This window comes from Leuresthes tenuis, unplaced genomic scaffold (assembly GCF_036924035.1).
Source record: "Leuresthes tenuis unplaced genomic scaffold, fLeuTen1.0.hap1 SCAF_5, whole genome shotgun sequence".
Lineage (NCBI taxonomy): Eukaryota > Metazoa > Chordata > Actinopteri > Atheriniformes > Atherinopsidae > Leuresthes > Leuresthes tenuis.
Genome location: NW_027325359.1, coordinates 13,291,504 through 13,304,886, shown reverse-complemented (window position 1 = coordinate 13,304,886; position 13,383 = coordinate 13,291,504). Strand labels below are relative to the sequence as shown.

General features: G+C 41.0%; 1 protein-coding gene across 1 annotated transcript; it reads left to right on the top strand.

Annotated features, from left to right (window-relative positions):
• Positions 1–12,556, top strand: LOC140307307 (transmembrane and coiled-coil domain protein 3-like). The gene is made up of 4 exons (XM_072386125.1): positions 1–264; positions 7,523–8,508; positions 8,752–8,887; positions 10,523–12,556. Exons 1-4 carry the CDS (start codon positions 199–201, stop codon positions 10,862–10,864), a joined length of 1,530 nt encoding a protein of 509 aa, XP_072242226.1. The 5' UTR covers positions 1–198; the 3' UTR covers positions 10,865–12,556.
• Positions 12,557–13,383: the final 827 nt, after the last annotated feature.

Below are 13,383 nucleotides of genomic sequence, written 5' to 3'. Positions count from 1 at the left end.
TTGCTGTGTTTCGAAGAGTGCGGCCAGAGTGCGTGTACTTGGCTGATGTGCAGGAAGGAGGCAGGCAAAGAGAGAGAGAGAGACAGAAAGAATAAGGGGACGAAACATGGATACGACTTCAGGCGTGAGTTGGAGACGAGTCTTAATACCGAAATGAACAACCATTAGCTCCTCACTGGCTGGAGACGGGAGGTTATTATGCCCAGCCCGAACGTGTCCCTGCGAAGTTTGTCTGAAGTAGAAAGATACGTCAGCCGCCGGATGGTGAGTAACATGAGTTGTGAGTTGTTTTTTTTATTATGCTGTATTGTTGTGTCACAAGTGAGCTTCCACACTGTACCAGCGATGCATTGTTGTCTCTTTAGCTCCACGTCATGTGAGACCAACAGCTGCGCCGCTATAAAGCTCCACACTTCTCCTAACAAAGAGCTTAAAGGTAACCCAGTTACACATTTGGGCGGTTATAATACAAAAAAAAAAAAAAAAAAGGGCAGGTCCTCAAGAAGGCGTCAGTGTCCCTAATCCTTGGAGCGTCCTGTTAGTGGACATATGGAAAAACTGTGTACCTCAGGCAAAGTCATGGCGTTAAGGACTTTGAATGATCTATGTAAGGACAGTGAATGATGTATGTACGTAATATGTTTGCCTTTTTATGTCAGACATTGTGAAAGTTCGGAGACAACAGTTACATTATCATGACGCGCAAGTCAAATGCGTCCTCAGCACTGTCTCCACTCTTATTTTAAAATGTGGCACCGTCTGTTTTGTTGTTGTAGCGCATCGTTTTAGCGTCAGACTGGTGGAGTTGATCTTTTTTTAGTGGACGTTGACGATCAGCACAGTCACTTTTGAGGCTGTGGTTTGTGCACCTGTCTGCATTTGTCATCAGATGTTTCTGATATCACCAAAAGCTGTCCAACACCACAGCAGCACAGCTGAAAAAACACCCTCTGCCTCCGCGGTAGAACTTAGGCTGTGCAGTGACAACAGAATTCACAGTATTAACAGGAACTGAAAGATCTGATCGATGCATTTACCAAGGTGTGGTGTTGCTCTCTGTCTGAACGGTTTTTGTGCTTGTGGCCACTCAGTGACTCAGTGGCTGACCCAGTTTTACCGGAGTAAAACTTACACACTTATCCATCTCTGTCCCTGGTGTATTTGACATTAAATAGTGTCTGCCTAACTCATACTTGTAGTGAATGTAAAGACCAAAACACACTTATTTGAATATTTCCCTACAAAAAATGTCCTTTTGCATCATAATTATCTCATAAATAGTGTTTACTAATGTACAGATGATTTGATCCTACTAAAAATATGATGAAAACGTGAGGAGAACGTTGAGTGAAATGTTCTCATTTCATTGTCGCACTGTAAGAAAATGCTTCGGTCACTTGGATAAATGTAATTACTGCTGTGCTTGATTAGCTATCATATCAACATACAACAACTGAGTCAAGTAAAGGCAATAAGTTTTATTTTTACACACATCATATCACTTTTTACCCTCAAGTGTTGAAAAATGTGCATAATAAGTGACTCACCCTTTCTTTACACATTTTAAAAAGAAATATAGAAACTTCCCATATACAAAAAAACTGCCATTTTACCTAAAACTGTGACAGGCTTTGTGACACAAAGTTTCAGCTGATGATAATCTACGATAAGTTCCAAAGTCCCTGCGACAAACCAGCTAAAGTATGCACTTAAAGCAGGGGCTCTGAGTGGCAGTGACACCGAGGAGGAAAATGCGAGATTCTTGAGCAACCAGAAATTCTCCTTTTCTCTATCAGCTCCTCAGACCTGAGCTCAGTCACCGTCAGTCCTCAGAGGTGGAGCATCACACTTTGGCCTCTGAGGGCGTTGTAGCAACTATTAAAACTGTGAAGAGACTCGATTGAATCAACACTTAATGCTGTGAGTTAATAAAATTCTCTTGAGCGATTCATACTCAATTCATCTTAGCCAGCTAGCAGTGCTCTATCACAAAATCAGTGAAATGGAACAACGCAGCTGAATATTTGGCTGGTTTATTGTCACTGGACTGCGTAGTTGTGCGTTTTCCTCATCCTGTTGGCCTCAGATAACATTCCAGATTTGTTCCTCAAAAAGCCATTGTGCAGCAGCAGATATACTAGGTCAGAGGGCAGACATGATGCAACGCTTTGGATTTCATGACTTGGTTCCTTAACGTGTCTTTAACCCAAGTGAATGGTGCCTTTGTGGAGGTTTATGCAACCAATCGGCCTATGAGTTAACCATGCATTTTAGATATACTGTTTTTTTTTAATCATATTTATATTACCAGACAGAAGACAGACATCAGTCATCACATAATTAGTATTTGTATGATAAGCTGCAAATGGGTACTTTTTGAAAGGCCAAGTTGTTTATGTTTTTCATGGTTAATGAGTTGCTTTAGTCCTAACTGGCACTGACACATCATTGCCTCCATTCCACCTCTCTTTTTGAATCAGCACAGTGACTACACCTGCATATTAACTGAATATTTAACTGAATCCCACTCAATGCCCAGCAAGTACACATGGGTAGTGGTAATGGATTATTGATTTAGTCCTGGACCAGCTTGTCAATGAGATTATAGTGAATAGGCATTAAACAATTTATTGGCCAGATCTCTCGGGGTATATTTATCCAGGAAACTTAAGGCCTCAAATTCCGTTGCTGCTTTTTTTTCTGCCTCTCTTCAGATGAGGCTCACTGTTTGGCCTCTGAGTCAAGAAACAAGTCAAAGTTTAGCTACACGGACAGCTGTGGGATGCAGATGAGAAGAGGAGGAGGAGATGTTGGGTCAGCTCTTTGACTTAAATGAACGATGTGCTCCTCTGTGCTCTCTGTCTCTGGTTTTCTCCGCCTTTCCCTGTGTGAGCCCTGGCTCGGGGAAAGGGTCTGTATCCATGAGGATCAGCTGGAGGGAATACCAATAAGCAATGTAGGCTTCTTCCCCACTGTGGTTCTGTTCTCTGCTGAAGGGACGGTTTTGTTTCATCTCTTCGAGGGTGCCAACTCTATTGCCTTGCATGCATGTATGGGCTACCCAGTCAAAAGCAGTAACACAACTCTTAATAGGTGCCACTTTATGTGCCACACATCAATGCCTTGTTGTTAAGATCAAATTTCTCCCGACCACTGCTAACACCTGTGTTTGTATTTGCATGTGTCCGTGTGCTTGCATGACTTCACCTTGTGGTTTCAAAAGAATACGGCTGCGATTGTGAGTTTGTACAAATATTACTTCCTCGTTAAGGGAACAGCATATTGCTGTTTGCATGAATAAGTCTGCAGTTCTAATAATGTTCCCTCTAAAGAGAGAGAAAAGAAGCGAAGCAAGAAAAACACTCAGTTTTTGTACATTCTGCTAATCTGACTCAATATTTATTTTACCATTACTGCTCAGTGGTTGGTCAACATCCACTGCATACCCACCCGGTTCTGAATAATTTGTGAGCTTTCCCCCTACTCTAGTTCAGGATTTCATTCTGAATTGCTGCTCTGACTGTTTTCCTATGGTGCTGCAGCAGGATGATGAGGTCTGCTTTTGCATGAAAAATTGAATCACTAACTAGATCATTGATCCAAGAGGGAGGGAGCACACTGCAGTGCAAGATAAGCAGCATCTGCAGGTTTTATTCACTCCAGTGGCCCCAGAGTTCCATCTCAGATTAGAGTGGATTTCTTGGGCATAACAACACACAGCTTTGCCTTGTTGTGTTAACATTTAGGCTTATGCAGATGGGACGGATCTTTATGTTATGCTGTTTGGTGGGGTCAGAGCATATTAAATGGGTCATAGTGTTGGACAGACACTGTGTGCTATGTAGGACACTGAGGGTGACGGGGGCTTGTAGAGGGCTGAGATGCGAGAGAGGCACCCTGAGGGCAAGAGGAAGAGTCCGGCAGATCTTGTTGACGGAGATGATGCTGATGATTGGGGTGATGTGTGATGCTGAGCAGCATCTTTTTCTTTTCTTCTATCTCATATCTGTGTCAGCTTTCCCAGGGCACTCTTAGCCTTCTCTCCCATCTTGGATGCAAATTTCAAAAACAAGATTTTGGCTATTTTATAGGGGAAAAAAACAGGTTTCTCATATTTCTAGGACTCAGACTCACACAGCACAGCTTTTGAATCAAGTTAACAGCTTTTAACCCATGCAGTTGATCCTGTTGCTCAGGAATACCAAGAACTCTGGGTGGTCCCTCTGTCTCATCCACTTGAACCTGCGTTTCATTCAGTGACCTTTCAGTTCAGTGTTGCTCACGTAACTATGCTTAACTGCTGCTGTGCTGTAACTGCCTTTCCCCTTGTTACTGGGCTTTAACTCCCCTCCTCACCACGGACCAGAAACCATCAATACTTCCCATCCTGCACCCTGCTACCTCTTTAACCCTGGAGAATGCCTGCATAAGTGTGAAAAGTGGGGCAGCTCCTGATGCAGATTTGGAAGGACATTTTCATTAGTTTGAGGCTGCTTCATTTAAGCAGAGCCACTCATCCAGGCAGACATTCTGATTGCACCTGCAGTTAGTCAGAGTGAGTGGAAATCTTGAGTTGCAGCAGCAATGATGGGGAGGGGGGGGGGAAATGGTGCAATTTCATCAAATCTCTCATCATGAAATTGGCTTGCTGTTTGGTGTAGTTCATGAAAAAAACATGTTGGTTGTGTAATTCCTGTTATGTGATCTGATGTTTTGGGCCCCATCTTGTCAAAGTCCACCTTGTTTTTGTATCAGAATGAACGCCCCTTGGCCCAGCTGTATTCAGCAAGGAATGTTCTGCTCCAAGGCAGTGTAAATGTGGAGGCTGTGTTGGTGATCTTTTCCAAACACAATCCCGTCCTGTCCAGGTCGGCTTTCTCTGCTTGCCAGTGATTCATCGATAGATCCCAGGTGGCTATTTGATCTATTTTTTTCTTATACCACACTGATGTTATCAAAGAACCTCGAGGATGTGAACTTAGACTGGTGTAGTCCATTTTTGGCCTATAATGCCACAAGGGAGAACATTTCAAAGTAAACGCTTGTGGTAGGAGGGTGCCTGAGGACTCAGATTAGTACCACTGTACAGAAACAGCTTATTCTCAGTGCTGTCCGATTGAACAGGCAGTTCTTTGTGTTTGTCATTTGAAATCTGAAAAGACTTGGTAATATGAGAAACCTACACACCAGCCTGCCTTGTACTGTCTCTTGAAGAAGGAGCTTGTCAGTCTCTTCTTTCTTTTGTATGGCAAACAGGTCTGACAAAGGGGGCAGCTTACTGTATGTGTGAATTGTTTAGATAGGGCTGCACTTTGGACGGAGCTGGGTTGTGACTGGATGCAGGGCTCCTCAGGCTATACGTCAGGCCAGTGAATCCATATGCAGCAGCTCGGTCCTGAACAGAGCAGAGGTAGGACATGACAAAGTGTGCTTTTTTCCCTCTGTACAGAGAGAGTTCTGTGTACAAGAGGGACAGATGCCAGAGAGGGTGGGATGAGAACAGAGACTGAAGTACCCCCGGCATGCTTGTAGAAATAAGCATGGAATTCTCTGCTTTGACAATAAACATAAGAAATGTGTAGAGTTACAGGCAAATTAATTATTTAATTGTTAATTGCTCACTTTGTTAAATTGTTTATCATATATGTGTTTCTGCCATCTTAAAAGAGACGACTTGGAAAAAGAGATACTCTATCTCAATGGGACCTTCCTGCTTAATGAAAATGAATAAATGAATAGAAACGATTGAATCGAAGTAGCTTAAGCCCTTTACAACAAATCTAAGTTTTTAGACATTTTACCTTTCAAACTTAACCAGACTTTATAGAATCACCAATTGTAGGAAGCCAAAAGTGTTTAAGCAAATGATTGGTGACAGATGCTTGCCATACTGAAGTCTTGACAGTTCAGAAGCTCGTCATTTTCAAAATCCATGAATATCCATATCTCTACAAGTCTGTATTTACTATCATTCATTATTGAAACGTGCCGTGAGGAGTCAGGAACAATTTGGTGAGACAATCTGGCAATCCAATATTGCCATCCTTAGAGAAGGCACAAAGCAGCTTCTGTGTACACAAAATGGTGAATAAATTCAAGATCTCAGAGATGACACACCAGAGTCTTCGTATCCGAAGCACTGTCCTCAAACCAGTTTAACAGGTTGATTATGAGCTCATAGTGTCACAGGCAAGTGAATAGAATGTACATGCATAATTGGATAAAACTGAAAATGGAATAGTCATACTCAAAGTGTTCTCTTTTAGTCTGAACATTTACACATTCAGTGTGTGCAGCAGTATACATCTAGTTATATAAAGCATGTTGCTAAGGGTTAACTCTCTTGAATCTCACATGACAACCATGTGTTAAGGAACGTAAGTATTTGGTTAACTCTAGATCCATTAGTCGAATGTGAAGGTACTTAGCTTGCGGTATGTGACCATTACATGGTGACGTTGCAATGCTGAGCAGGGTTGAGTCATAAGTCTGTTTGAGTTAGCTGTAATTTGTTTTTGTGCTTGAATAGCGGTGTCACATTTGTGATGGATTAGTGCTGCTTTGTACCGCTTGTTGTACAACATTTTGCATTAGGCTTTATCAGCTTACACTTCCTGTCCTCACACTGGTGGTGTACTGTGATCAGCCTTCAAAATGCAGCGGTATGTTCGCCACTATTGCAGTTTCGCTGCACATGAAGTCACACTTCTTCTCTAAAAAGGATGTTCAGAAACCTAATTAAAGGCATACGTTTGCTTTTTTTCCTTAAGTTTCCTTATTATGGAGCGTCTTCTGCTTCGCCACCATGATTAAGACTGCTTGCTGGAACTTTACATGTTCTGCTTTACTTCCTCATAATCTGCAGAAGAGAAGTCTTCCTTCTGTACGGGTCATTGAACTTTTTACCCAGCAGTCAAAAAAAGTCAATGTAGTGTTGGGCCTTGATGCAGAGAAGTGGTAATTACCGGCAGAAGTAGAGAACAGTGTCTGCAAATGGAATTTTCTGTGCCTTATGGCTTTGTGTGACATTATCACTGACCTACATTAGATGCACATGCTCCACTTCTTCCTCAAATATTTCATAGCTGTAATCTGAATGTTGTCATCTGTGTTAACACCATAAACAAACGGGATTAAGGCCTGTGTCTTAAAAAGCAGCAGATGTGCCAAACAAGAGCATTAGAGACACACCCAGATGGCCTCACAGTGTATTAAAATAGTCTAGAAGCAACAATAATAATAACTGAATATCTTGATGAAGTTCTGCACTGTGGGTTAGACATTAATTAGTTAATTAAAGTGTACATTGTATTGATGGAGGAGGCAATGTATACTAATACTCATTAATGTAAGTCAAAACTTCAGAATAAATTTATATTTAAAAAGCAGAACAAAGACATCTTTTTTTTTTTTTTAGTTTAGTTATTTTTGCATTAGATTATACTTAGGATAGGACAAAGATCCTCTTCATAACCAAACAGTTTTTAATACTGAATCTCAACTTTGTTTTCCCTCCTTACAGGACCAGAGTTTCGAGGGTGGATTTCCCGGCCTGCCTGTGTCAATGCGCCGGGGCTCTTCAGATAACAATCTGGATCTGGATCTTTGTGATGGAAGCCCCTGCCCGTCTTTCGGCTTGGAGGTCCAGCGAAGTCGGTCTTGCTTGGACAGTCTGCAGCAGAAGATACTGAAAGTAACAGAGCAGATGAAGATTGAGCAAACGGCAAAAAACGAGAACGTAGCAGAGTACCTGAAGCTGATGAACAGTGCGGATAAGCAGCAAGTGGGGCGTATCAAGCAAGTCTTTGAGAAGAAGAACCAGAAGTCAGCTCAAAACATCGCCCAGATGCAGAAGAAGCTGGAGCAGTACCATCGAAAGATGAAAGACAGTGAAATCCATCAAAGCCCATCCCCTCACCATCCCGCAGCCAAACACAGCACCTTACCCAGAGAGTCACCCAGAGAGCTGCTGAAGGACATGACTGGCAGCGGCCGACACCCGACCATGGACAAGATCAAAACCATTGGACCGGGTGTTTCTCTCTCCCCTCCTTTCTTCTTCAGCAAGCCCAAAGACCTTGCCAATGCCATCAGGAACAAGTTTGGCAGCGCAGATAACATCGCCCACCTCAAAACCACTCTGGACTCTTCGGCACATATGCCCACTGACAGCGCGGGGAAGGGGCTGAGCAGCAGCACCTCCTTAGTGGGCAAGCTCAAATATCCCAGTGATGATGAGTGCTCCTCTGGCAGCGCCTCCATTTCCGCAGACAGCAATGGCAACCCTGCAGTAGGAGGAGTGTCTTCAGGGCAGTTGCAGGGTCAAGGCCATGGCCAGGAGCTGCAGGCAGGGGTAGATGACCAGAACAAACTGGACCTGTGCTTGGAGGAGGTGAGGGAGATCAAAGATGCCCAAAGCCAGCTGGAGGAGGATATTGAAGCGATAAAGGGACAGTATAAGAGAGAGTATGGCATTATCAGTCAAACACTACAGGAGGAGAGATACAGGTATGTTTATTTTTCCTTACAATACACCACCAGAGCTGATATTTAACGCAGACTATTATATCTGGATGAAAACAAGACAAATTACGTATCTAAAATATAAAGAGGCTTAGCACTGAGATAATTTGGAGGTGTTGGCTAAATGGTAGTAGTAACTCTTTATGTTAACTTACGCAGTAGTAATATATTCAAATCTACCCGCAAGTATCAATATTTAACCGACATTTCTGTTATTCCGACTTGCAGGTACGAGCGTTTGGAAGACCAGCTGAACGACCTGACAGAACTTCACCAACATGAGATGGCAAATCTGAAGCAGGAACTGGCCAGCATAGAGGAAAGGGTGGCCTACCAGGCTCACGAACGGGCCAGGGACATACAGGTTAATAACGGAGAGCCATGACGTTGTAATGCTTCACACGTGAAGCGCAGTTATGCAGGTTTTCAGTTCATCATTTGCATCGTTGTTTCCAAAACAAGCTGTGTATATGAGCACAGACTGCAATGATTAGTAAATCATGCACACCCCGTGTTGTAATGAAAGCATTTAAGACAATATATCACACATTGAAACACATACATTTTAATGTTGTTGTTTTTTTTAATGTATGCTAATTTTAAACTAAATTTGAGCAATATATTTAAAAAGATTTGAGACAAGGCATGTTAGCCGCTGTGTTAAATCACTTCTTGAACAAAATGTGGTGTGTTTTTTCGGAACCTTGGGCATCTGTTGCTGTTTGTTTGATCGAAGGTTCGAGCTGCTCAACTGTTCGTGGGTCCCCTAACGTCATTTGTTTTGTTTCAAAGTGCTGCAGATATTTTCACTGGGTGACTTGTGTGGATTTTAGGCAGATTGTTTCAACACCTGGTGTCTTTAACTTCAAGCATGAGTCACGCTGTTCTAATATGTGCACAATGTGGTTTGTCATCGTCTTGCTGACATAAGCAGGGTCTTCCCTGAAGCAGGAAGTGGACGTCACCCGAGTGGCAGCATATTTTGCTCCAAAACTTGTTTATATCATCTTGTTCAATGCTGCCTTACCAGATGCAGAAGTTATGATGTGCTGATGCACCTGTATACCCAGTTGTGGAAGCTGGCTTTTGGTTGTGTTCTGATGATAACCTGGATGGTTGTGGAAGATGGTGATATCGGACCATCATTATCATAGATTTCAGTTTATGATTCTTCAGACCCCAGCAGTTTTAAACTTCATCTAAACTTTTAACGTTAAACGTTCTTTTCTTTCTTTACTTAAGTTCATAAATGCAGTGATGAACTTTTCCTGACTCCGTGCAGTTGATTCCCACTAAAGAACAGTATCTAATTTTTAATTGCAGTGCTTTCTGACGCTCTGAAGATCACAACCATTTAATTCTGGCTTTCGTTCAATACTAGATTTTGTGGACCAACGGTATTCTTTGTTTGATCATTTATTTGCTCACAAAGAGAGTTCAGCCTCTCTCCATCTTTACTTCTGAAAGGGTCAGCCCCTCTGGGATGCTCTGTTTATATCCAGTCATTTAAATGCCAGTTAACCTAATTAGTTGAACAATATTTCACTCGTTTTTTTTTTTGTGTGTGTGTGTGTTGGCACTATTCCAGCTTTAAAAAAAACAACGTTTTTCTGGCTCACTTAGAGGGTTTGAATTATTTACAAATTACTGAATAATTTTCTTTTTAATTTCTTTTTCCAGATTCAAGGTTGTACAGTGTATCTTCAAAATACGTTTTACTGGTGGCACTATCTCTTCAGAAAAAGCTTGTCAGATATCCAATTATTGGACATGTTTGTGGTTTATATCATTTCATATGATTGTTTCCATAAGAATATTTGCTTCCATCAGAGAGACACTGCTGTTGGTTTTATCATTTTATAATGAAACATCCTTACAGTGCTACTACTGTAACATTTTATGGGGAAATTGGGTTATTTTGGAACAAACGGTCTGCAAATTGCTCCGTAACAACTTAAGCAATATTTTGAGCTACTAAATCTCTTCCCATCTTTCTCAGGAAGCCCTTGAGTCGTGTCAGACGCGTGTGTCCAAGCTGGAGCTTCAGCAGCAGCAGCAGCAGCAGACGATCCAGCTCGAGAGCCCGGACGCCCGCGTCCTGCTGGGGAAGTGCATCAACATCATGTTGGCAATCATTACTGTCATCCTGGTCTGCGTCTCCACTGCTGCCAAGTTTGCCGCTCCACTGATGAGGAGCCGATATCATGTGGTAGCAACCCTCCTGGGCGTGTGTTTTTTGACCATATTCTGGAGGAGCTGGGACCGTTTACAGTATGCTATAGACAGGCTGTTAGTGCCTGCCAATAGTGACGACAACACTCTGAAAATTACATTAACATGAGTGCTGTCAGCTGTCAAAATCGTAGTGTCTAAGAAGATTGGTTGTACAACCTTCGGAGGACGTGATCCTGATGCATTTATAGAATTCAATGTTTTTTAAAGACAGTGAAATTAAATTTTAGTGATTTTATTTCTTTCTTTTCGATACCTTGACTGTGTGTAACCAACGATTTGAAATGAATGGAAAAATAATATTTATGTAACAGCAAATTTGACTACTTCCCCGGTAATCACTATTAAAATGACCAGATGACGTTGCAGATCCAATCGAGGAAAAGAAGGGGGAAGAATGCTGCATTTTCAATGCAGACGGACATGGGTTGCATCCCCTTCAGTAAAAATAATTTCTCTGTTCCATTTTGTTTCAGTCAGACTTAAAGAATATGCCAGACTGAAAGCATGCACAAACACAAAAACAACACATTAATCTTGCCAGCCATACTATGAAATACGAACATGTTCCTTAAAAGAATGTTTGGACACTTGGGGAAATATTCTTCTTTGTTTTTTATTGCTAACAGATGGTCTCATATCTATGTGGTACATATAAAGCTAATGCCAGGAGCTATTTAGCTTATCTTAGCATAAGTTATGTATAGTTCAAGAGGTTTTAGTGCCTGTAGGTAGATTGTATTGCCTTTGAACATAGCTAGGCAAAGGTAAGCTAGTAGGCTGCTGGTTTTATCAAGATAAATAAGCATATTTCCCCATTTTTTAAATATTCTGTTTAAAGGAGAATACATTCTCAAGTAGAGGTTGTTGACATCTTTTTTTAATATTCTGTTTAGTTTTTGTCATTCCTTATTGTTTTGTTTGTCTAATGAAGTTTCTCAGTTAAGTGTTGATGTTTTAAAGTGCAATATAGTTGATTTCTAAGTGCACTGATTTCAGAACCATTCCTGACGGCGTGAGCGTTTTACATCTGAGTTTTAGAGGAGTGACAAGGTGTTGGTGCTGGAGGGGCGTGTAAGGAAGTGTCATTAATGCTGACATGAGAGAACCGCAAGCACTGAAGCCACTGCTGGGCTCCAATAAGAACGTCCGTCTCCTCTCTCAAAGGCCAAAAATCAATCCAACTGCATTACCGTGCTGGTGATGTAGTAACTGCTACACAGCACAGCGCTCCAGTGCAGGCCCACACTTATGCACATGCAAGCAACTCAAAACGCGGTCTGTCACTTGAATTTCTATGTGTAAATGTCTTATGGATTTTGTCTAGTTTCATGGATATCTGTTAGTCTTTTACTAATAATGTGTTGCAGAGTCAGGCGGTTATACTGTGATATTAGGCTTTTTCTGAGGAAAAATGCAATTCCATTTTATTTTTTCATTTTTTTAACAGGATCAACAAACAGCCTTGATATGCTCCAGTGATATGAGAGGAGCACATTACTGGCTCTCATGATAAACTATGAGCCTTTTTTTTAATCACTAATGTTTTATCTTGTGTTTGTCCCACGGACATTTACGATTTTCTTCTTTTTCTTTTGGTTTTGTAGTTGTTGTTGTTGTTTTTTTTTTTTTTTTGTTCCTTTTTATGACCTGTTTGAGGAAGTTTTACATGCAGAACTATGATCTGTTTTACATTCTGTTTTCATCTTTGGTGCACTATGCGATCAGCCAGTTGTATTTTCATACATCATGTGCCTTTGTCTGCTAATTCCTGTTAAATTAAACAAACCTTTTTAATCAGCATTTGACTGATGTTTGCAACTCATGGGCCTTTCTATAAATATTCCATCCACGAGACGTTCGTTGATATGGATTACCATTGGAAAAGAAAACTGATGACAGATGGGAATTTGTTTACTCAGTTACTGGAAGTAAAGTATTTATATATTCAAAGAGTCGACTTTTTTCAACACTAGTTTTGCCTTCCTTTTTTTTTTAATCATTTATATGAGATAAAATTACATGATGCATACAGATCAGTCATAATACATGCAAGCAAACTGATATGGAGAGAGTCAGCATTCAAAGTTTAAATAAAAGATTATTTCTTTTACATATGTAGTTTACTCCTATGGTTGCTGTTCTGACAATAAGCAGAGTACAGACAGAACACAGACATGGAGTATGTAGCTTATACGTACTCTTAAACGTATATCTTGTATGACATACATAGTTTTTACAAGTGGATCTGGCAAATCAACAGCAACACAGAGAAGATATTCCAAAAGAGAAGAATAGTAACCACCTGAGTGGACAGGATACTGTCTTCAAGAACTTTGGTCATTTTTGCAACATTTTCACAGAACCTGCAGGGAACATTAGGCAATGTTATTTTAAGGTTTTCACCCAAAAAAAAAAAACTATGTTGAGGTCCTTTAAGTTGTTCAGAATAACCTTAAGGGAACCATTAGGGTACTTTCTAAACATTACACAGAGAACATTTAAGTGTTCAAATGATAAACTTTAGAGAATGTTTCTTGAAAGTTGGAAAAAACTACTGGAAATATTGGTGGGTTTAGGATAAAGTTTGTTACAGCCATCAACAACAACCAACATACGTATGTGAGA

Bases quoted from the DNA above. Each gene is read 5' to 3' on its own strand.
- LOC140307307 (XM_072386125.1), top strand. From the start codon at position 199: ATGCCCAGCCCGAACGTGTCCCTGCGAAGTTTGTCTGAAGTAGAAAGA. The intron at 265-7,522 runs GTGAGTAACATG...CCCTCCTTACAG, and splicing joins GATACGTCAGCCGCCGGATG to GACCAGAGTTTCGAGGGTGG. The intron at 8,509-8,751 runs GTATGTTTATTT...TCCGACTTGCAG, and splicing joins CTACAGGAGGAGAGATACAG to GTACGAGCGTTTGGAAGACC.